General features: G+C 38.4%; 4 protein-coding genes across 10 annotated transcripts; 3 read left to right on the top strand and 1 right to left on the bottom strand.

Moving 5' to 3' along the window:
• Positions 1-22: 22 nt before the first annotated feature.
• LOC143893460 (uncharacterized) lies at positions 23-6,413 on the top strand. Of its 3 annotated transcripts, none has more exons than XM_077398864.1 (14): positions 23-138; positions 896-1,160; positions 1,244-1,365; positions 1,447-1,562; positions 1,762-1,904; positions 1,987-2,149; positions 2,407-2,785; positions 2,956-3,287; positions 3,488-3,834; positions 3,968-4,041; positions 4,114-4,333; positions 4,436-4,602; positions 4,837-5,112; positions 5,424-6,413. In XM_077398864.1, exons 1-14 carry the CDS (start codon positions 112-114, stop codon positions 5,589-5,591), a joined length of 2,799 nt encoding a protein of 932 aa, XP_077254990.1. In that variant the 5' UTR covers positions 23-111; the 3' UTR covers positions 5,592-6,413. The 3 variants fall into 3 exon arrangements, with proteins under 3 accessions (XP_077254990.1, XP_077254989.1, XP_077254991.1); XM_077398863.1 differs by having other exon boundaries at positions 67-417; XM_077398865.1 differs by lacking the exon at positions 23-138 and adding an exon at positions 565-707.
• A 1,070-nt stretch (positions 6,414-7,483) lies between these two features.
• Art7 (arginine methyltransferase 7) lies at positions 7,484-11,958 on the top strand. Of its 2 annotated transcripts, none has more exons than XM_077398947.1 (11): positions 7,484-7,740; positions 8,102-8,256; positions 8,445-8,672; positions 8,763-8,912; positions 8,977-9,198; positions 9,268-9,497; positions 10,096-10,225; positions 10,288-10,517; positions 10,747-11,302; positions 11,381-11,541; positions 11,675-11,958. In XM_077398947.1, exons 3-11 carry the CDS (start codon positions 8,490-8,492, stop codon positions 11,922-11,924), a joined length of 2,112 nt encoding a protein of 703 aa, XP_077255073.1. In that variant the 5' UTR covers positions 7,484-7,740; positions 8,102-8,256; positions 8,445-8,489; the 3' UTR covers positions 11,925-11,958. The 2 variants fall into 2 exon arrangements, with proteins under 2 accessions (XP_077255073.1, XP_077255072.1); XM_077398946.1 differs by having other exon boundaries at positions 7,491-7,740; positions 11,672-11,958.
• Positions 11,959-12,415: 457 nt separating this feature from the next.
• Positions 12,416-14,740, bottom strand: Dtwd2 (DTW domain containing 2). 2 transcript variants are annotated; one of them, XM_077398952.1, is made up of 5 exons: positions 14,153-14,740; positions 13,801-13,962; positions 13,521-13,701; positions 13,132-13,330; positions 12,416-12,937 (listed from the first exon to the last, which is right to left on the bottom strand). In XM_077398952.1, the coding sequence occupies exons 1-5, from the start codon at positions 14,236-14,238 to the stop codon at positions 12,927-12,929; spliced, it is 639 nt and encodes a 212-aa protein (XP_077255078.1). In that variant the 5' UTR covers positions 14,239-14,740; the 3' UTR covers positions 12,416-12,926. The 2 variants fall into 2 exon arrangements, with proteins under 2 accessions (XP_077255078.1, XP_077255077.1); XM_077398951.1 differs by having other exon boundaries at positions 12,421-12,937; positions 13,128-13,330.
• A 72-nt stretch (positions 14,741-14,812) lies between these two features.
• On the top strand, positions 14,813-20,220 carry LOC143893483 (uncharacterized). 3 transcript variants are annotated; one of them, XM_077398943.1, is made up of 8 exons: positions 14,813-14,954; positions 15,773-15,847; positions 15,916-16,128; positions 16,275-16,436; positions 16,520-16,669; positions 16,752-16,848; positions 16,960-17,184; positions 17,273-20,220. In XM_077398943.1, the coding sequence occupies exons 2-8, from the start codon at positions 15,773-15,775 to the stop codon at positions 18,523-18,525; spliced, it is 2,175 nt and encodes a 724-aa protein (XP_077255069.1). In that variant the 5' UTR covers positions 14,813-14,954; the 3' UTR covers positions 18,526-20,220. The 3 variants fall into 3 exon arrangements, with proteins under 3 accessions (XP_077255069.1, XP_077255071.1, XP_077255070.1); XM_077398945.1 differs by lacking the exon at positions 14,813-14,954 and adding an exon at positions 15,042-15,091; XM_077398944.1 differs by lacking the exon at positions 14,813-14,954 and adding an exon at positions 15,046-15,128.
• The last annotated feature ends 42 nt before the right edge of the window (positions 20,221-20,262 follow it).

Here is a 20,262-nt window from a genome sequence, read left to right as displayed (position 1 = left end):
GGCAGCACTGGCGAGTGGCGACTGTGGCGAGAACGAGAACCAAAAAAGGAGGAAGGCGAAGGAGGTCGACCTAACCTCCGCCGTGACACTCCCCGACTTCTTTGCGCCTTTATGCGACGTTTCGTATGCAAAATCATGGTAACGCACAACGTACTTTGACACCGCGTCGACCTCACATAAATTCGCGATACTCCCTTCGTTCTTGATCACGCATCGTTTTTTTTTCCTCGGGGACAATTTCATTCGCGACATCGGCATCGTCTCGCGCGTATCGTCGGGACTATGGTAGACGTGCATCTGTACGACTCGACGATTTGTCGATTGTGCGCGGCGAGCAACGGCAACGAGCATCTGTTCGTCAGCGAGACGGGCGAGCCGGATCTCTCCTCGCTCGTGAATCGTTACCTGCCGCTCAAGGTGAGGCGCTGGCGCTTTCAAAACGCCGGTCAAACGGACTGCAACTTGATTTCCTACTACGATTTTCGTGCGGCTCTCCCATCTCCCGTCCCGTGCGGCTACTGCACTGATCAAATGTTCCATCATTTTAATGCGTCGCTTTGATTATTTGTTAGCTTTTTCGTCTGAACTTTCGCCCCCCTTTCCCCCCCCCCCTGTCACTCTGTCACTCTCTTTCTCTCTTTTATTCCTTTTACCGGACAAAGCATATGATTATTTTTTATGATAGCTGTTTGTACTCGGAATATTAAGTATGTATTGCCTCTCCAGATTGCTACTTGAATATATTCAGAGATGAACAGTTTTTTTTATTGATACACATCGTCTCACAATTTTGCATCTGAACATTGAGTGATTTATAGTACAGGATATGAACTATTTTGCACAAATTATATTTGATTTAATGATACGTTTGTATAAACTGCAAATCAAATTCAAGATTCACGACGATGGAAAACTACCACGGACAATTTGCCCGGGTTGCAACATCCAACTGGAGGCGACGGCGCAATTCTTCGAGCTGTTGGTGGCTGGCCAGCGCAAGATACGTGAACTCTGGAAACATCAAGTGGAGAAGCAGCGCAAGGCAGAACGCTTCCGCGGCAAAAAGGAAAATGCGGAGTTCGAAGCGGATGGAACAGAAATGGATAGTACGGCTCAGTACAATGAAGATGAGCAGTACGAACAGCAAATAATTATTAAGAGTAATGCCATTCTTCCTTTGCATATTCGTCACCTTGTGAAACTGTTATATTTCATGTAACTTTTAATGCTACTTATGATACAGTTATGCCAGATGGATCTATGTATGCGGTGGAGCATGAAATGAGTTTGCAGATGGAAGGCTTGACTAAGCCGAAAAGGAAGCGTGGACGTCCTCCTAAAGTAAATGCGGAGGATGATTCTGTGGTTTGTAATAATAAATTATTGCAACATTTATTATTTTGTAACTTTTTATATACGTACATATTTGTATATATTTTTTATAAGGCGACAAAAGAGAATCCTGCAGAAGCTGGGAGTCAAGGTGAAGAGGATAAGCAGGAAGAGGAAGAAGAAGTGGATGGCGATGGTAGACGCAGGAGAAAGCGCAAAGTTCCCAAAAGGTACGTTAACATATGTACGCGTCGCGCAATCGTCGCGGTTTCGCGATACCGGCGCAGTCGATCGCTGGTCGTCGTAGAGATAAAAAAGAAGAAGATTTATATTAAATCGCGCGAATAATTTTCCGTCCCATCCTCGCGCGTATCTTTAAACAAAATCCATACTACAATAACTTATATAATTGTTAGTAAATTTGCACAGGTACCTAGAAGCAGTGCAGGGAAAAGAATTGGAAAGGATATTCAAGGAGGAAGGTGTGATCGATGAGGAAGACAATAATTCTCAAATATTTGACGGTCCAGCAGATCTGTTAAAATCTTCTAATCAGGAGGATGGTCAAGAAGGTATACGTAACGATCAAGATATCAAATAAGAAATTAAAAAAAAATTTATTTTCTCCACGTGCGTGTCATGCATATTTTGCAGAAGTGATAGGACATCTCGAAACGGAAGAGGGTACAGACTTGGGTGAGGTGGTGACTGTAAACCGTGGACGATCAAAATCAAAATGGCGCCGTCGAAAAAATAAGTTCACGTGCCAACTTTGCGGCAGGGGTTTCCTACAACGTAGCAAATATATAGTACACAAGTAATATAATTTTCTATAGATGATTGTACGTTTCCTGTACAAAGATCTTGGATATGAGAAAATTTTTTTTCTTGCAAATTAGATGTCTCTCATATTTTAGTTTGTCATTTTTTATTTTATATATGTGAATTGTAATATTTGATTATATATATGTGAATTGTACTTATATTTCTAAATTCTCAAAATTTTTTGTTAAAAATCAAGATTTTTTTTAGATATATATTCAGTTTTTAAACAATTAATACAATACTGCTTAGGAGTTTCCATATGGGTATCAAGCATGAATGCACACAATGCAAGAAGCTATTTGAAAGTAAAGAGAGTCTGACATTGCATCAAGAAACGACTAAACACAATTCAAATCCCACCGAAGAAAATGTCGAGGTACAGAAGTCACAGAAGTCGCATGAGACGCACAACGTAGAGCAGACCACTTCCACGGTGACACCCGAGATAGCGAAAGATTCCAGAAAAGCGATTTATACGTGCGAAAAATGCAACAAGCAATTTGGATTAAAACAAGAATACGAATTGCATATGAGAGTGGTGCACGAGCAGCAGAAATTTACTTGTAACACTTGTAAAAAGAGTTTCATAAATGAATCGGATTTGAAGACGCACATGACAACGCACGGGGTTCGTGTTTCATCATAAGTTCTAACGAAATGACTGTAATATTAATTTAAAAAAATTGCTGAAAAGATATTGTAAATCTTAAATATTTTTATATGATAATTTTACGATTCTTTTGCTAAAATTACACATAATATTTCTGGAGCTTGTTAAATGTTTATGTAATATTGCAGAAAACAAAGTACAACTACCCTTGCGATATCTGCGGTAAGGTCCTAAACCATCCGAGTTCCGTCTTGTATCACAAGGAAGCCGAACATAACAACGGTCGTCGTTTCGTCTGCAACAAATGCAACAAAAGCTTCAAGCATAAACAGTTGCTCCAGCGACATCAGCTGGTGCACTCGGATAATCGGCCGCACGTTTGTAAATCCTGTAACGCCAGTTTCAAGACGAAGGCAAATCTGATTAATCATCAGTCCACCCACACCGGTCAGAAAAAATATAACTGTGAACTTTGCAAGCAACAATTTGCGCACAAGACTAGTCTCACTTTGCATTACAGGTAACACATCACTTATTTTTTATGTACAGACATTCTAAGGTCTTGAGAAAGGAAATATAGATTATGCATTCTTAAGTTTTCCGGAACTTATAAATAAAAGTGTGTTTAATTTTTTTAATTTGAATTTTTGAATTAAGATTTAATTAGCTATCGGCGTAAAATGAATATAATATCTTGAAAATTGTATGGCTCCGTTTTAGATGGCACAGTGGTCAAAAGCCATTCAAATGCAAAGAGTGCGGCAAGAGCTTCTCGCAGAATGGCAATTTGCAAGAGCATATACGCATTCACACTGGTGAAAAGCCATACAGTTGCGATTTCTGTGGCCGGAAGTTCACCACGTCGTCACAGTTCAAACTACATGTAAAACGGCATACCGGCGAGCGGCCGTGGAAATGCGAGTTTTGCGCGAAGACTTTCTTGCACAAAGATACATGGAAATGTCACGTGCGCCGGCATAAGGGGGAACGTCCGTTTCAATGCAATACATGCAAACGTAGCTTTACGGAACAGTGGGCGCTGAAGAAACATATTCGTTTGCACACTGGTAACTAAAACGATGAACCGTGTCCTAGAATTAAAAATGAAAGAATGTAGTAAACATAAAAATGGGGACGGGTGCTTTCGTTTTGTATTATTTTAATTTCCGTGTAATAAAGCAATGATTTCACATTTTGTAGGTGAGAAGCCTTATTCCTGCGATGTGTGTAACAAAGCTTTCGCCGATTGTTCAAATTTGACAAAGCACAAAAAGGTACTTGAGTAATTTCACTCTTTAAATTTTTCGTTACTAATCAGTAATAACTATCAATTTTAATTTCTGTAGGTGCACAGGGAGGATAAGATGCCACCTACAAACAAGTCGGCAGGATCTCCGATCGGCCAAGTGTGGCAGATTCTGCCGAATTCAGTTCGGCAGGTTGACGAACGGACGTACGGTAATCAAATAATAGCCACTGACGAGACATCTAACGATGGGATCCAACAGATTATTTATGTATCTTATCAGGATCCTAGCGATTCTAATGAGCGAACATTCCATATGAGTATGCGAGCAATTATTAATAAACTTGCTGATCATATATAATTAATTATCAACTTATCATTGGATTAATTGATAAATTATTATTTTGATTATGGAAATTTAGTTGACGCCAACAAGAACAAAGACGAAATAGTGGCGAGTGTGAATTCCTTGTCGCGTTTGGATATGGAGAACGATGAAATTATTGGCGATAGAATTATGAGTAATGCAGCCAGCAGCAATGACGACCAGTCAGAGATCGAATTGACGGAACCAGATTTGCAATTGCAGGTAAGAAAGATGGACCCTATTTATTTTTATTACTTCTTTATCTGCAATGGCGCTACAGCCCAAGTCGAGCCTTGGCTTAATTTAACAATTTTCTTCCATTCAGCCCAAGTTCTAATCGAATACCTATATATCTTGTTATTAACTTCGAAGATTGAATAGCTATGATTAGAATCTTCTTAAATGACATAACTGTTCTTTATAATTAAAATTTCCCTTCCATGATATCTGTTTTAGATCACAGATGAACACGGAAATCCGATTCCGTTAACCATTCAAGAGGCTCGACAGCTTTTGTCGCAGGGTCATTTTGTCAGCCAGTTTAACGACAACCAAATTATCAGACTTCATCCTGGAATGTTCGCGACACAACAACTTCAAGCCTTGAATATTCACGTCGACGAAGACACTATGGAGGAAACTGGAATCATAGTGCGTCCGAATACACACAAGAATATCGAGGCGTTGTCGGCAATTCAAGCTGACGCGGAAGCAATTGTTCAAGCGCTTGAAGTAATTTTCAGTTTAATGCCAATAATAACGGAATTTCAACAGAATCTTCATCTTTTTTTTCGCGTATCCTTTATTTTTTAAATATACAATAAGCTTTCTCTATAAATTTTATCAATTCTTTGTTTTAACTTCACAAATTCCCCAAAATGCAAATTCTTTACCTCTTTATTTTTAGCATCATATGTTTGTATATTTTTTTGTATATTTTTGTATATTTTTTTATACATATGTGTACATTGATAATTAAAATTATATTATATAGCTATATTTGATGATGTGTTAATAAAATACTTGAACACTACTTTTTATAGGACGAGAATACCGACGCCACGGCAGTCGCGACCATCAATCAGCTAGGGAATATCGAGCAGACTGAATTCGTGAATGGTGAACAAACAATTGAATTCGTGACTCAGGATGGACAGAAACTTCGTGTCCTAACATCGCAGCTCGCTTCAGAGTACGTGACTATTGCGTAATAAAAGAAAAATTAGATACGTTCGTGATCGATGCAGCCTCTGTTGCGAATATTTTGATGATTAATCAGATCTTTAAAGATTATGCAAAAAACTTCAAAAGATTGTTTGACATCTTCGTTAAATCTCAAAGATTGTGACGCATTTAAATATATCTTGCTACTCATAATGTTTCTAATAGTTGAAGTTCATTGGAGCGTGTATGGGAAATATGTACAGCTCTTTTCATTCAGTTGATTCTTATCATTCTTTTGCAAACAACACAAAATTGACCATTTTTTAGCTCCGTCGTTGTAGTAAATGAGCGATATATATTTCCCGTGAATGCCACTGATGGTGTACATATATAGTTTGATACATCTCAAATAGATAATGTTTACTCGGTCACATTAATGTAAACGATGACAGTTTATTATATAACGAGCAACGTTGTATATATAACATTATTATACACATTAGACGTAATAAAAAAGAGGAAGAGCATTTGAATTTGTACGAAAAGGATGCTCCTTCCTCGTTTAATAATTAAGCCTCGTAATAAGTCTTACAATTAGCCGTTTTCGACAGTTTATATAATAGAATAGAATATTATTTCATTATAGCGTTCTTATTATGAAATAAAAATCCTAATATTATTATATGAGCAAATTATCCTGAGCAAATTATCGTAGTTATCATTAATTAGAGGGGCCCAGGAATAATTAAAGAATAATGATATTATCAACTATAAATGTCTATAAATAATTAATTTTTAAATTCATGCAATAATTTATGATTTATTGTTGCATAATTAGGCAATAATAAAACTGCAGTTTCAAATTAAAATTGAATATTATTGGGTCCCCTATATCTACATATATGTTTACAAAATATCACGAGAGAAATAACAATATAATAATAAATTATAAGATTAAGTATTATATATTATGAACTAATTTAAATTTTAGCAATCACGCAAACTCCCATTAATTATATAATGGAATCTACATTAGATAGAAGTGGATATTAGCGCGCCGAGAAATTGAAATGTAAAAGGATTGCCGCGCTTTCAAACACGTGATTTTGTTTACCGCTTGGTACGCGCGGATCGCACAGGGCTGCGTTCCAAAATTCACTCTAGTTAACTAAAATGCTATAGTGTACGTGACGTAAACTATAGATTTTAGTTACCCAGAGTGAATTTTGGAACGCAACCCAGCTCGCTTCGTCGCTTCGTATATACAGACCCAGCTACCAGCTGACCGCCGCCGGTCTTTAATAATATTTCGTCAGTGGTATGGCGGGCTGATTGTGGTGTTGGGGCGTTCTGGGGGCATGGAACAGGCGCGTCTGGAATCGTCCCCCTGGCCGGCGTGCTTGGCCGCTCGTGAGAACCGTTTACCGTGCGATGTCCCGCATGTCCCGCTCTTGATCGAGGACATTCCTCGATACGCGTCCTCGCCCGATTACAGGGAGAATTGCGTGAAGAGCGTGCAAACGATCGGCGAGATCGTGCCCGGCACCGCGCGAATCGCGCGTTTACGGAGCATCTCGTCGGACCGCGAGGCGAGTGTCAACCTCAACCTGGAGGGACTTCCCGTGGACGCTCTCTACCTCAACGACGGCAAGGGAAAGTGTCTGTTTATATGGGTAAAGCGATTCACTTCTAGAAGGCCTGTCTCGTGAACGAAATACTCCGATGTTTCTAACCCCCCTTGAATTTTCCTTACAGCGTGACTGTGTATAACAGCAATTTAGCCCGTATCAGACTGCATATTGAGGACGGAGGATTGCGAATCGGAGATTAGAATTCGACCGGCCGGAACGAAACGGATTCCTGGTGAAAAAATTGTTCATATTTTTTTCTCACAAATTTTCTGAGAATTTCTCATATTTTTGATTTATGAAAAATTCTGAGAAAAAAAAACATGTCAAATTTCTCAGATACTTTCAGAAATAGTTGGATAAGAATTTTGGGAATATTCCAGCATTTGCGTGGAATTTCTACAAAGATGTATTGAGAAAATCTGAAAAATGTCCCAATTCATATGAAAGATCTGAGAAAATCTTAAAATTTTCATAGAAATGATTAATAATATGAAAAATTCTGAGACATTTTTCCACCAGGGATTGAATTAAAATTTGCAATCTTCAATCTCTAATGTGTGGTCTGGTATGGGCTTTAGATTTGTTTTTTTATTGCTCCACTGCACCGTAGAACTTGCCTTCTTGCTCTCATCAAATTTCAAATATATATCTGTTTCCACTTTAAATACATAAAGTTTGTGTTAATTTAGTTATAAACAGACCTCTAGTATAAAATACACTGTATATATACAGGATATAGTTTACAATCGAAAAGGAAGTGATTTTTCACCTTATTGATGATTTTGCTTATATTATTATTTACAAACGTTAATGTTTAAAAATGTTAAAAGTGACCGTTCTCAAATAATATGAGTTTGTGCCTGTAGCAATAAAATGGCTTGGTATTCTGCCTGATTCAGTTGTCTCATGATCTTATACTTTTGCAGGAAAAATCTCGTATTTTTAAAGTTTTTGGAATGCTGGAACAGAGGGAAAATGACGTCGTACTGATAGCTCATAAATTGCTGAAAGTCCAAGACGTACGCGGCAGTTTAAACACATTATCATTGTTATCCACAGCAGCTCGTCCTATGTATTACCAGTAAGATTTCATAAAAGCTACAATTTCAGCGAAGAAAGTTATACTTCTTATAAAGATGTTTATACAGAAATTTATCCAAGTACAAGTCCGTTAGAGTAGAGAGCAGAGTAACGATTGAGAGAGATTCAGTATTCGACGTATAAAGCACTTTGGGATCCGCAGTGTTAATAAACTGTGACTTTTTGCAGGTATAAAGAGTTGAAATAAAGCGATAGCATATATTTCGATATTGAATGTTGAGAGCCAGTTTCGTCACTGCAATAAGAGCATTTTCTAATCGAAACATGAGTATTTTTACGCAATGTTTGAATCCTCTCACTGGCGTTGCCTCGTGGGAGGAAAAAGATCAATATTACGATTATCATCAAGAAGTAGCTAGATCCGCTTTTGCAGACATGCTGCATGACCATGAACGAGTCAGTATCATATATTATCAGCATATTTTTTATTTAATAATAATTCTTTAACTCTAACGGAATGAAAATATTTCACATTTTGTTCACTAGAATGAGAAGTATTACATTGCCCTCAAAGCTGCTATTGAGAAAAAGCACCAGGCCGGTGAAGAGGCTAACGTTCTTGACATAGGCACTGGGACAGGCTTGCTGTCGATGATGGCTGCCAAATGCGGAGCAGACGCTATAACGGCATGCGAGGTAAGGGAAGAGAATCTCGAAATCTTTTTTCAAAGTTCTGCTTACGCAGGATGATCTTGTTTAGGCTTTCAAACCAATGGCGAATTGCGCCGCACAAATAATAAAGGAGAACGGCTTCGAGGATAGAATTAAGTTGATCCGTAAGCGTTCTACGAAGATGATAGTGGGCGAAGGTGGTGACATGCCAAAACGCGCGAATATTCTAGTCACTGAAGTATTCGACACCGAGTTGATTGGTGAAGGAGCACTATCAACGTTTCGTCACGCACACGAAGTTCTTCTCGAGGTAACGCCAAACTTACATGTGATCCTGCTCGTTCAAAGATATGCTTACGCTTTGCTTTTTTTACATTAGGAAGACAGCATAGTCGTGCCGCACAGAGGAACAGTATGGGCGCAAGTAGTCGAGAGCACCAAAGTCTGTGCTTGGAATCGAGTGAAGTCTATTAAGAACGGAGAAATGTTGGTTGACGCTCCACCGACTATCCAAGCGTGCTCTGGTGCTGCAGCTGTACACGACATGCAACTGTCACGTCTTCCTCGCGATACTTTTGTACCTTTGCTGCCAGCACAGCCTATTTTCAGGTAATGATCTTTCATTTCTCTCTCTAAAGAGAGAATATTAAATAATAAACGTATATGTTTGTTTTTTAAAGTCCAAGAATGGATTTGTTATTTCGATTCTTAAAGCTATTTTTCTTTTGTTCATTTTTATCAATCAATCAATTAGTCAATATTGGCTTTTTGGGGGTACGCATGTATATGCCCGCCTATCTTTGGTAGGTGTACGCGCGGCCACCACAGCTTCATAATTCTAGGTAAATCTTGGTCCAATCTGAAGATTTCTTTTGGTCTTTCTCTTCGAACATTCGCAACAATAATGTTTCACAATGATTATCAGTCGCACGTACATCCTAACTAGGAGAGCCAGAGAGATTTCTATGGCTGCGGTCCGATTCACGCTCATAACGCTGAAAGCATTGCTGTATCTTCGTTTGATATTCAATGTGCAACGAAGACAGAATAATCCTTACAGTGCTGTGAGCATGAATCGGACCGCAGCCTTTCAGAACCTTCTAATCTTTAGCTTATTCAAATTGCTAATTTAAAAATCTGTATAATTAATAATGATAATTATTAATAATAATTTTTTAATAAATTGATATTTGAAAATGCACTTTAGGTTTGACTGGTCCGGCAAGAAGCCTTTATTGAACAACGAAAAAGTATCATTATTAACACAACCGATAGCAAGCGGGACCGCACATGCAATTTTTATGTGGTGGGACTTGAACATGGATACAGATAATCAGGTAAACGTCTATATTATTTTTCCAATCATCTTTATGAATTTTATACCACGTAACATTTTCAGGTATTACTGAGTTGTGCACCTGTATGGGAACATCCAGACGTACCTGATGACATGAAGAAAGATGCCTCGTCTTTGAAAAGGATGACGGATACAATACCTTGGCGGGATCACTGGATGCAAGCTGTCTATTACCTTCCAGAAGAAGTACCTATCACATATGGCGTTGAAGTCAATGTTATCGGTTATCACGATGAATATTCTTTCTGGTTTAAATTACTGAATGGACCTCTGTAAGTCTCTTTTTGTAATATTTTACTTAGTCACCCTGCACATTTTATATACATAATTTATACAGTTTTATTATCTTTTTACCTCCTGAATTATTATTAATCAATTCTTTTTTAAATAACAATTTTAATTATGCTTTAGCAAGCCATTTTTTAACGCTTGCTAAAGTATAATTAAAATTGTTCTTTTTGTTTAATATAAATTAAGTAAAAAGGAAAATCTCTTTCACAGAAATGAGATTCCAGATTGTCAGAGACCTGAGTGCAATTGCTGGGCGCATATTGCATACTCACGGACGCGTATTGGTCAATTAAACGACACAGTTCGTAATCAGAGATACCTACAGGCTTTGCGGAGGAAGATCACTCCGAACAGCGTTTGCCTATGCGTCTCGGATGGTTGTCTGTTGGCTCTCGCGATTGCAAGGTTGGGCGCAAAGGTGTTCCTATTGGAGCAGAATTTCCTATCGCGTAGAACCATGGAGATGTTTGTGCAGACAAACGGGCTCTCCGATCGAGTAAAGATCGTCGAGTCGGTCGATGATCTGCCGGAGGCAAGCGAAATTGATTTCATTTTTGGCGAGCCATATTTCCTGAGCTCCATTGTACCTTGGGAAAATCTACGATTCTGGTATCTCGCCTCCAGATATCCGTCGAGTATTGCGAGACTGCCGGTCGCGGCGACGATCAAGGCCGCTGCTGTCGAGTTCAAGGATTTGCAGAAAATACGTGCTCCTCTTGGCGCTTGCGAGGGTTTTGATCTCTCCTCTTTCGACAGACTTATTCAAGTTGGTTCCGTTTTAGTAGCTTTATTCTTGTTTTATATCATTCGAAATACTAAAGGGAAATTGCATTCTAATTTTCAGGCGTCTAGCGAGAAAAGTGACAATTCCGTAGAAGCGCAACCACTTTGGGAGTATCCTTGCAAGGCGTTATCTTCGTCCTTTGATATCATAAAGCTTGATTTAACACGGAACGTAAATTTTGACGAACGCAAGAGGATAACGGGAGAGATTCCGATTTTAGAGTAAGTGTCTGTTATTGAGCGCTAAGTAGATACTACGCTTACAGAGGAAAATAACGTTTAAGCGTCAGAGAAAACAGATTTTAATTTTTTTAATATTATAATAACAATATCCATGTTTTTCGTTTTATAGCAGTGGCTGCTGCAATGGCGTCACTATATGGGTGGACTGGCAATTGGACTCGGATCTGTCAATATCTTGTGGCCCAATTGAGGAGATAGTACCTGGCGAGCGTATATCCTGGGATCCATACACGAGACAAGGCGTACATCTATTTCGTAAAGTATTCAATGTTACGAAAGGAAGCACACTTTCGTGGTCGTTCACCTTTGTGCCACAAAGTGGCGAAGTAGAATTTGAATTCGATGTATTGACGAATGATTAATTGTATTAATAAACGTTTGATTGTGTTTGTTCAATATTTGTAAAATATTAAAATGTTTTAATGTTGATTTCTTATTGTATTAAAGAGTATCTCAAACATAAAACAAAATTATGAAAATAAAATTTTACGATACAAAGAATGATATCAAGATAATAGAAATAGGTACATTTTTTAAGGGCTCTTTTTACTCCAGAGATTCAAATAGCAAAAAGGGATCAAGTAAACTGGAATTATTTGAAGAAACCGAAAGCACGATTTTGAAATAGTAGATTAGCTGTATCTGGTAGTGCACAAATTTTACTTAAAAATAAACTTATAAAACGATCACGTTTTTCTCAAAACATTTTCAAAGCTTGTATGTCGGATATTTTGAAAATTAGTCAAATGACCTACTTATCGAAAGAAAATAGTAATTCCTAGCTAGCCCGGGTATCGAGAAGGATAGGTTGTTTATAACATTTCACTTTATTTTTTTTAATAAAATTAAGTTTAATATTCCAAATATATTTCATTGGATAAATAGTATTTTTTTTTTACATTTTTTACAATTTTATGAAAAATGACACGTCATATTATCAAACCGTATTCTTCCAAACACGGAAATTAATATTTACAGGATATATTATAAATCTTCAAAAAGATCCGCTGTTATTTTTAAAAATCCTAAAAGTAATTTTTTCGAGCCGCTAGAATAGAGTATCTCTTAAAGGCTCATTCTATAAATTGTAAATATAAATTTATTGAAACTTTCATGTGCTAACTTTACGCAGTATTTCTTTTTCATGTCAACGCTCTTTATATGAAAAGTTCATGAAAGATATTTATTTTTAAATTATCTCATTTTCAAATGTATATCTCGATATACTTTCAGTACATCTTAATATTATGAGGTACTATCCGGTAATATACGTAATTGTTTAGCGAGTCTTTTCCCAATTAACTTTGGATAAGCTTTCTGTTTGACAAGAAACTCCTTGCTCTGGTGTGTTACCGCACCATTTTCTAATTGAAACCTAAAAGAAGGAAGAGTTTCACACTTCTTGCATGTATGATGTAATTTTTAGATGTATTGATCGTAATTGATTACTATTTTTTTTTTTTTTTCATTTCTTCTTCAATTATACAAAATTATAGTTTATTCGAAGAACTTTATCTAAATAATGGCTTTAATAACTAAAGGGGGGGGGGAACTTATGTACTTGCCTACATAAATAATGTAGTGGACCCAGCATCTTCTCTCTCAGTTCGGGATCCCCTTCTAGAATCGAGAGCGCACTCGCGCCTGTCTCCAGCGTCGAGAGACATCCCTCCGTCGGCTGCGTCCTGATCACGTATTCACTAGTGGGTACACCGATCAGCTTGCAAGCTCGTAGAAAATACAGAGCTGGGCTCGAGTGATATATCGCCTGCACATGATAACAATAAATATTGAAAAATCAGGTAATCTATATTGTATTGTCTTATTACAATATAATATCTTTCGGCACAAAGATAATTATCTTTTAGCACATTGTATCACTTCTAAAAGTGTAAATTAGTAATTATATATACTATTAATGGGAGAAATTTATGGACGTCACCGTAGTAGCAATTTACTTTCGCTTGCGGCCACGTTCCATCCAGCAGAACCAAGTTATATGCCTTTTGCTCATTGATCCCAACTGGATCCAGCGTATCCAACGCAACAGCACCAGGTGATGGATATAGCAAAATAGTATTCTTGTCATTTAATATCTCCGCCAGGCCTTCGTGCTTAGGCAACGGAAACTTTTTTCCCCTTTAAAGAAATGGGAAACAGGATTGACTTTGTTAATATCTTATTCAATTTAGTACACGGACGACGGTGATCAAGCTGATATAATTGCGCCTCGTTCACCTGAAAATTAAGCACTTTCTCGATTCTAATGCCAATGCGAGCATCGGCACGGTGCGCAGACAGCGCTTTGCCTCTGCCGGATGCTGCAAAATTATTATCCTCGACGCTGGATCGAGACGCTGCTTCGGCAAACCCGGACACCAGCATACTTGCACGGGTCTCCTACAAAAGCATACGTGTGATTAGATTTGAAAAATTCTCGTACTGATCTTACAGGTCTGGTTATTTTCAGCTGAACTTCTCGCATCGTTCACCTTTCTTCTCTCCAAAGTGGAAAGAAAAAGGAGAAAGATGAACGGTGCGCGGAATTCAGATAAGAAGAATAGAGCGTTCAGGATCTCTCGACACTTGCCTGCATTGTTGACACTTGTCTCTCGTGTCGGGGGGATCGGCAGGGATTCTTGCTAGTTCTCTCCACACGTTATCCTCGCTCGTCATGACAAAAGCGATTCATGAAAAATCAAGATTATTTAAACAATCTCCGTAACCAGCGACGGCGTTCGTCAATCCACATCCACGCGATCGGAGCAGTGCAAGTGTCAAGTTTCGCGATTACCGTACATCGATGTCGCAACACTCATGGCGATAAAACCGAGTGAATCACGTCGAACCGAATTGAATATAGAGTACATATGTGAAAAAGAAGATTTACAGCCGGAAAATTAACGACAGTGCGTATAGTAAAATAAAAAATAAACGAGACGAGTCAAGACGTGCGAAAAGAGAGGTTAGGTTAGGATAGAGGTTAGGAGGGAGCGTTTCGTTCGGACCACGTTGCGATTGACTCCAGTCACCCACAACAGCAGCCCCCGGTGCCTGGAGTTTTTCCACTGGACCAGCCAATCAAATATTTTCTTATTTTAATTCAGTCAATTATAATGGTGCCACTCGTTTTGGACATAAAGAAAGTCATTTAAATCTACCGGGCAAGGGTGCCGGTATCGCTTCAATTCTACCAGAGCGCGCTCCAAATTGTATAAATAACCGTCGGAGTCGGAGTCGGAGCTTGCGTCTGACGTGAAGTGTGGCGGACGGCGGTGTGATGGTCTGACTTCCGAGAGTTCCGAAGTGTTCTGAGCGCTGCTCCGGCTGCTCCAGTCTGCTCCAGTCTCACCGTTCGGTCCAGCGACGTTCTCACGACACGTCCAATCGCCGTACGTTATTGTCGCAATTGCGGCAAGTTGCGACGCATCTCGTGGACGAGGCTCATCTGCCCCTGCGGGTTTCTCTTTGGGTCAATCATTAATCAACCGCGGGAATCGGTGCGGTGTCACCGATCGGCCGTTCCGCGGTTAGAATTCGGAGCGCAGCGAAAATTCGTCTCAACGGTATCCCGAGTGTACCGAAACGCTGTCGTGCCGCGAACGACAAGTTTTATTTATAAGATTAATGGAGTTCGCGCAACAAGATTTCCGGCGATTCTCGTCGTTTGACGTGCCGCGAATCTCCGCGCACCGCCGCCCACCGCCGCCGATTCGTTCGCGACGGAGAGAAGAAAAAACGATAGACCGCCTGGGTTTTTGCGTTTCGGACACTCTGCGTTTTGCGTCGATTGGACTAGCGTGGAATACAAACTCGCACGGTTGACCCTTTAACGGGATCAACGAAACGGGTCTGCGCGATCGGTGTGGGTGGGTTATTTAGAGGACGGGGAATTCGGAAGTGACATTCCTTTCGCGGCACGCAGAGCGACGTGACACGAATGCCGCGCGTTTAATTGTCCTTCTCGCGATATCTCTCGGGAGAGAGATAGGTGTCCGACGTTTATGTATTTCTAATCCAATTCGCCGCCTTATGTCCATTTCTACCAATGTAGATTTAACTTTAATCACGGTTTAACTTACTCTTTTCATCTTTTTCTAGTTCTTAGAATTAGAGAAAGATAAAAGGTAAGTTGAGCCAAGATCACACAAAGTTAATCTGCATTGGTAGAAACGGATTATTAGTGACCTGGGCTTTCTTCAAATTGCAGATGGCAGCGAACGCGCTCGAGGAAAAAATTAGCAAGATAAGGCAACAGAATGAGGAAATCAGAAGGAGGCACGAGGTAAGAGTCTCCGTGATTGGATGGATAATTGTCCTATACGCGAGAAAATAACGAGCTTCGTTGTGCAGGAAGTGGAGGAGGATAAGAAAAATGCAGCCAAACTGAATGCGCTGGTGCAAATGGTGCCGTCTACAGATTGGCCGGAGAGGAAGGAACCGCCAGAATTTTCTAATCCACCTAGAACGAGTAACAAGGCAAAACCTGCCAAGGAACACCACGAGCATTCTCAGCAATATCAGCCCGCGAGTGGCGAAGGACGGAAAGGTCATACGTTTGCTCAGGTGCGCAAAGAAATTTATATTAAAAGGAATAGGGGATCTTGATTTGGCAATCTTTTAATAAAAGCTTTCCCGTTTGGAAGCTCAGGCCTGTTTAAACTTTGATTTTCAATAAACTGAAAATTCTCGTTGATGCTGCCTTTTCTTAGGGACAGGGGCCTCCACCTGATCCCAAGTATAACTTCCTTGCCGATGCTGAGAGAGAGGAGAGCGAAAGAGGAGAGAGCGCGAAGGACGTGTCAAATAGAGGGCAAAAATATTCACGGGGCATGTTTAGGAAGAGGCCTGGTGGGAAGGATGGGATGCAAAGAGTACGTGTAAAGCTTAAAACAAAGTGTTCTTAAGTAAACCTAGACGCATTTTCGTTTTTTGAAATGATCTACTTCTCGAAAAGGATTATAGAACGAATAGAGGGTCACACAGGGATGAGCATCAGCCGGATTATGACGCTTGGAGAGCTGAAAGAAATCGTATTGATGAGGATCGCATTAGCAGACAGAGAACTGCGGAGGGTAATTGGCGTAGAGAATGGGACAACGACAAGGTGAGAGGCTGCGTAAGAAGGAATCGTGCGTCGCCACCGTGACCGTGTAAATACGATGGATTACATATAGATATAACTGCAGGCACACATCGTGGACGAAGTGGCGAGATCTGAGGCTAAATTAGGGGATTGTGTAAAAAAGGACTATAAAGACTTTGATAGAAGATACCACGTTAATGGTGAGAACCAATAGACGCTTATTATATACAAGCAGGAATACAAATCGAGGGATTTTAGATTATGTTTTCGTTCATTGGATATACATATATGCGTACAATTGCTTTCTGCAGGAAATGATTATGCAAGTCATAATCGCGGCGGTCATCGTTCCTATCGGGGAAATTCGAGACATTTTCATAATAATTATGAAAATTCTTCCAACGTGTATCATCAGGATGGGCACGTTAAAAATCCTTCCGGTCCCGAAAAGAGAACTGTCGTCGCTACCGACAAAAGTATAAAAGTTACGCTGAATCAAGGAAATATGACAAAAGGCCTAGTAATGAGTGTCAAAGGTACAATTTAAAAGTGACACAATAATACGTTCCCGAATGTATATATAAAAGGTATTTGAGAAATCATTTTTTAATATTATCGTTTCAGTAAACTCGCCGAGTATCGCTGGAACAGGACGAGTCGGACCGCGACAAAGGAGTCGCATAACGTACAGCAGTCATTCAGACGTTGAAGTAACTTCCCCCGATACTGAGTCCTTTTCACGTCTAAAGTCGTTTGAGGACAGAACTAAAGGTTTCTATCGTGAAAATCTACACAAGTCCTCTAATTCGCGAAAGTCGCAGCTTCCACCGAAAAAAAAGGACTTCAGCGATAAGTCTCCTTACTTTCGTAAGAAAGAGATTAGAAAGGAAGACGAAAGCCTGCAGAAGTATCAGGAGACGGAATTACCGCGAAAAGAACTCGAAGAGTCGCAAAAGTCTCGTCAGTCTGAACTTGAAAAACCTGAGGAGACCACTACGGAGTCACTGGAAGATGATAAGATTGTGACGACTGCGAACGAGAAAGAAAGCAATATAATTTCTTCTGGAGAATCTGATGCGAATAATGTAGAAATAGAAAATAAGGATAATCAGAATGACAATTTGAATTCACATATAAATGAAAAGAGCGAGGTACATGCAGACAAAGAAGGTGAGGTTGTTTTGCAGAATTTAGATTTACCCGCGTCTAGGATCGATACAGAGATTGAAACGTATGAAGAAAATGGAAAGCTGGGAGACAAATTGGATGAGTCGCCAATGGTTCGAGCGATTGTGACATTCGAGCGCGAAACTACTGAAACAAATTTAACTGCATCATCGGTAAAAGATGATGATAAAAATGAGACTAAATATGTGGAACACTCACCATGTGATGCTAATAAAGATACCAAGGAAACTGTACTGGAAAATGAACACCATAATTCAGAGCAAACTAAAGAAATCTTAAGCGATAACTGTGATAATAAACAAACTAAAGATATGAGTGAGCAAGAAAACGATGTTGAGCACGACGCGAAAAGCTCTCCAGAAGAAAAAGAAGTAAACGGTGTTGCGATTCCATCTTCAACCGATGTATATTGTATAGCAGAACAAAGTGATAAACTGAGAAGCGAGGATGAAGCCTTAAAAGAAGAAGAAAATTTGGCCATAGAAGATGAAACTGCTATTACGGACGAAAAGATTAACACTTACGATAAACGGGATTCAACAAAATGTATTAATAAAACTCAAGAACGCACAGATAATAATGATAGAGAGATTGACGTTGCAAATAGCATTGTAGTCGATAAGATAGAATCTCTAAGAGAGGATTTACACGTAGAAGAAGAAAAGGTAGCTTTGAGTGACCAAAAATAAAAAAAATAACAGAAATGTGAAGTAAAAATGTATGAAGTGTTATGATGTAACTGTAAGTTACCGATAGACAACGTCTGATAGGAGACAAAGCTTTTATAAATATTTGTTGAAATGCGTGATATATATTTCAAAAGTTAATTTTTATGGCAATATACGAGTTGAGAAAATCAAGTTATTCGAATAGTTCCCAACGAATTCTTATTTTTGGAACAAGCATTCGAGAATGTTACGTGGATGACTGCAAGTTTGCCGAGTGATAATATATCGTATGTAATTCTATTTTTTTGTTTCAGAATTTTATATATATACATATATATATAAATACTCTGTTATATTATATGTTTGATTTTATTTCTCTGATTCTCTTAAGATTGCTCTAAATTTCGAGTACTATGTAAATGCTACGTATATGCTATATGTAGCACGTGTGTATATATATGTATGTATGCGTATATACAGGATGTTCCAGACCTGCAGTGTTACCTGTTAATGGCAGATACCCAAGATCATTTTAAGACAAAAATTTTAATATCAAAATGCCTATAATAGTTTTTAAATGAGAAGTCTTCAAAGTTGGCCAATAAAATTTGCACGCTCAGGCATGTCACATTGCAGTAATGAAAGTGTTTTCAAGAACATTAATTCTAGAGAAAAGAATAAATGAATTGATGCGCTTGAAAATATCTTCACTACTGTGCAATGTGACATGACTGAACGTGCGAATTTCGGACAACTTGATTGGCCAACTTTGAAGACTTCTTATTTAAAAACTATATATTATAGCCTCGGCATTTTGGTATTAGAATTTTCGTCTTGAAATAATCTCATTTATCTCAGGTATCATTAACGGGTGGCACAGCAAAGGGACATTTATATATACATATAATGTGCACAATTTTACGTTAACAGAAACATAGCGCTTTTATAACAGAAAAAAAATAGCAAAGTTACTGTTTATGACATCTCCGAATTTTTATATGAAATGTAACCCGAAAGAAAAATTCACTCCTGTTCAAGTGACAATCAAAGAATATTTTAGCAAAAGCAATAAAAAAAAACGGGACGTTTCAGATCAAGAACAGCTGTGAGATTAACAAATTCTAACTAGATTTAACAATGATTATACCTAACATTAGAGCAAAAGCAACTTTTACGGATCGACAATGTTATTTGAATTTATTTATATATTATATATATATATATATATCTCTATTTTTTTATTTATATATTCAATTAATATTTGTTTTTTAATCTTTGTTTCGTTCGTTGCTTGTATGATTCGTTGACATACTATTAGGTAACTCCTGGAGGCTCATGCGACTGAAAATCATATCTGAATTGATCTAGTTGAATTTCATCGAAGGAGTAAAATCATGTAGAATATATGCACATATTCGATTATTAATTTTTTATACTTCATATATCATATTAGAGATAGTAATTAGGCTCGTCGGAAACGACGATAAAGCATAAGTGAGAATTTTAGATTTTCTCAAGAGCACTTCTTTTGAACCTAACTGTTGTCTAATATATAAACTTTTTATTTTCTTTGTTAGGAAAAGTGACGTTGCCATATCCATAATGTTTGGAATTTCAAGCCTCCGTAATTCTGTTACTTTCAGTCATAGCATTTCTGAGATTATTCTATTGTGAAAAATAGTAATAAAGCATTGTTAATAAATCTAATTACATATATATGTATTGACTAATGAAATATCCACTCAATTTATCCTTCTA

This window comes from Temnothorax americanus, unplaced genomic scaffold, assembly GCF_048541705.1.
Source record: "Temnothorax americanus isolate GAGA-0224 unplaced genomic scaffold, ASM4854170v1 Scaffold12, whole genome shotgun sequence".
Taxonomy (NCBI): domain Eukaryota; kingdom Metazoa; phylum Arthropoda; class Insecta; order Hymenoptera; family Formicidae; genus Temnothorax; species Temnothorax americanus.
Note: the sequence above shows the minus strand (reverse complement) of the source record. Positions and strands in the feature narration are given on the sequence as shown.

Bases quoted from the DNA above. Each gene is read 5' to 3' on its own strand.
- LOC143893460 (XM_077398863.1), top strand. From the start codon at position 283: ATGGTAGACGTGCATCTGTACGACTCGACGATTTGTCGATTGTGCGCG. The intron at 1,161-1,243 runs GTAATGCCATTC...CTTATGATACAG, and splicing joins ACAGCAAATAATTATTAAGA to TTATGCCAGATGGATCTATG. The intron at 1,563-1,761 runs GTACGTTAACAT...AAATTTGCACAG, and splicing joins AAGCGCAAAGTTCCCAAAAG to GTACCTAGAAGCAGTGCAGG.
- Dtwd2 (XM_077398951.1), bottom strand. From the start codon at position 14,238: ATGACGAGCGAGGATAACGTGTGGAGAGAACTAGCAAGAATCCCTGCC. The intron at 13,963-14,152 runs GCAAGTGTCGAG...ATGCTTTTGTAG, and splicing joins GACAAGTGTCAACAATGCAG to GAGACCCGTGCAAGTATGCT. The intron at 13,331-13,520 runs GTAAATTGCTAC...TATCATGTGCAG, and splicing joins GAACGTGGCCGCAAGCGAAA to GCGATATATCACTCGAGCCC.
- LOC143893483 (XM_077398943.1), top strand. From the start codon at position 15,773: ATGGCAGCGAACGCGCTCGAGGAAAAAATTAGCAAGATAAGGCAACAG. The intron at 16,437-16,519 runs GTACGTGTAAAG...CTTCTCGAAAAG, and splicing joins GGAAGGATGGGATGCAAAGA to GATTATAGAACGAATAGAGG. The intron at 17,185-17,272 runs GTACAATTTAAA...TTATCGTTTCAG, and splicing joins CCTAGTAATGAGTGTCAAAG to TAAACTCGCCGAGTATCGCT.
- Art7 (XM_077398946.1), top strand. From the start codon at position 8,490: ATGTTGAGAGCCAGTTTCGTCACTGCAATAAGAGCATTTTCTAATCGA. The intron at 8,913-8,976 runs GTAAGGGAAGAG...GATCTTGTTTAG, and splicing joins ACGCTATAACGGCATGCGAG to GCTTTCAAACCAATGGCGAA. The intron at 11,542-11,671 runs GTAAGTGTCTGT...TTCGTTTTATAG, and splicing joins GGAGAGATTCCGATTTTAGA to CAGTGGCTGCTGCAATGGCG.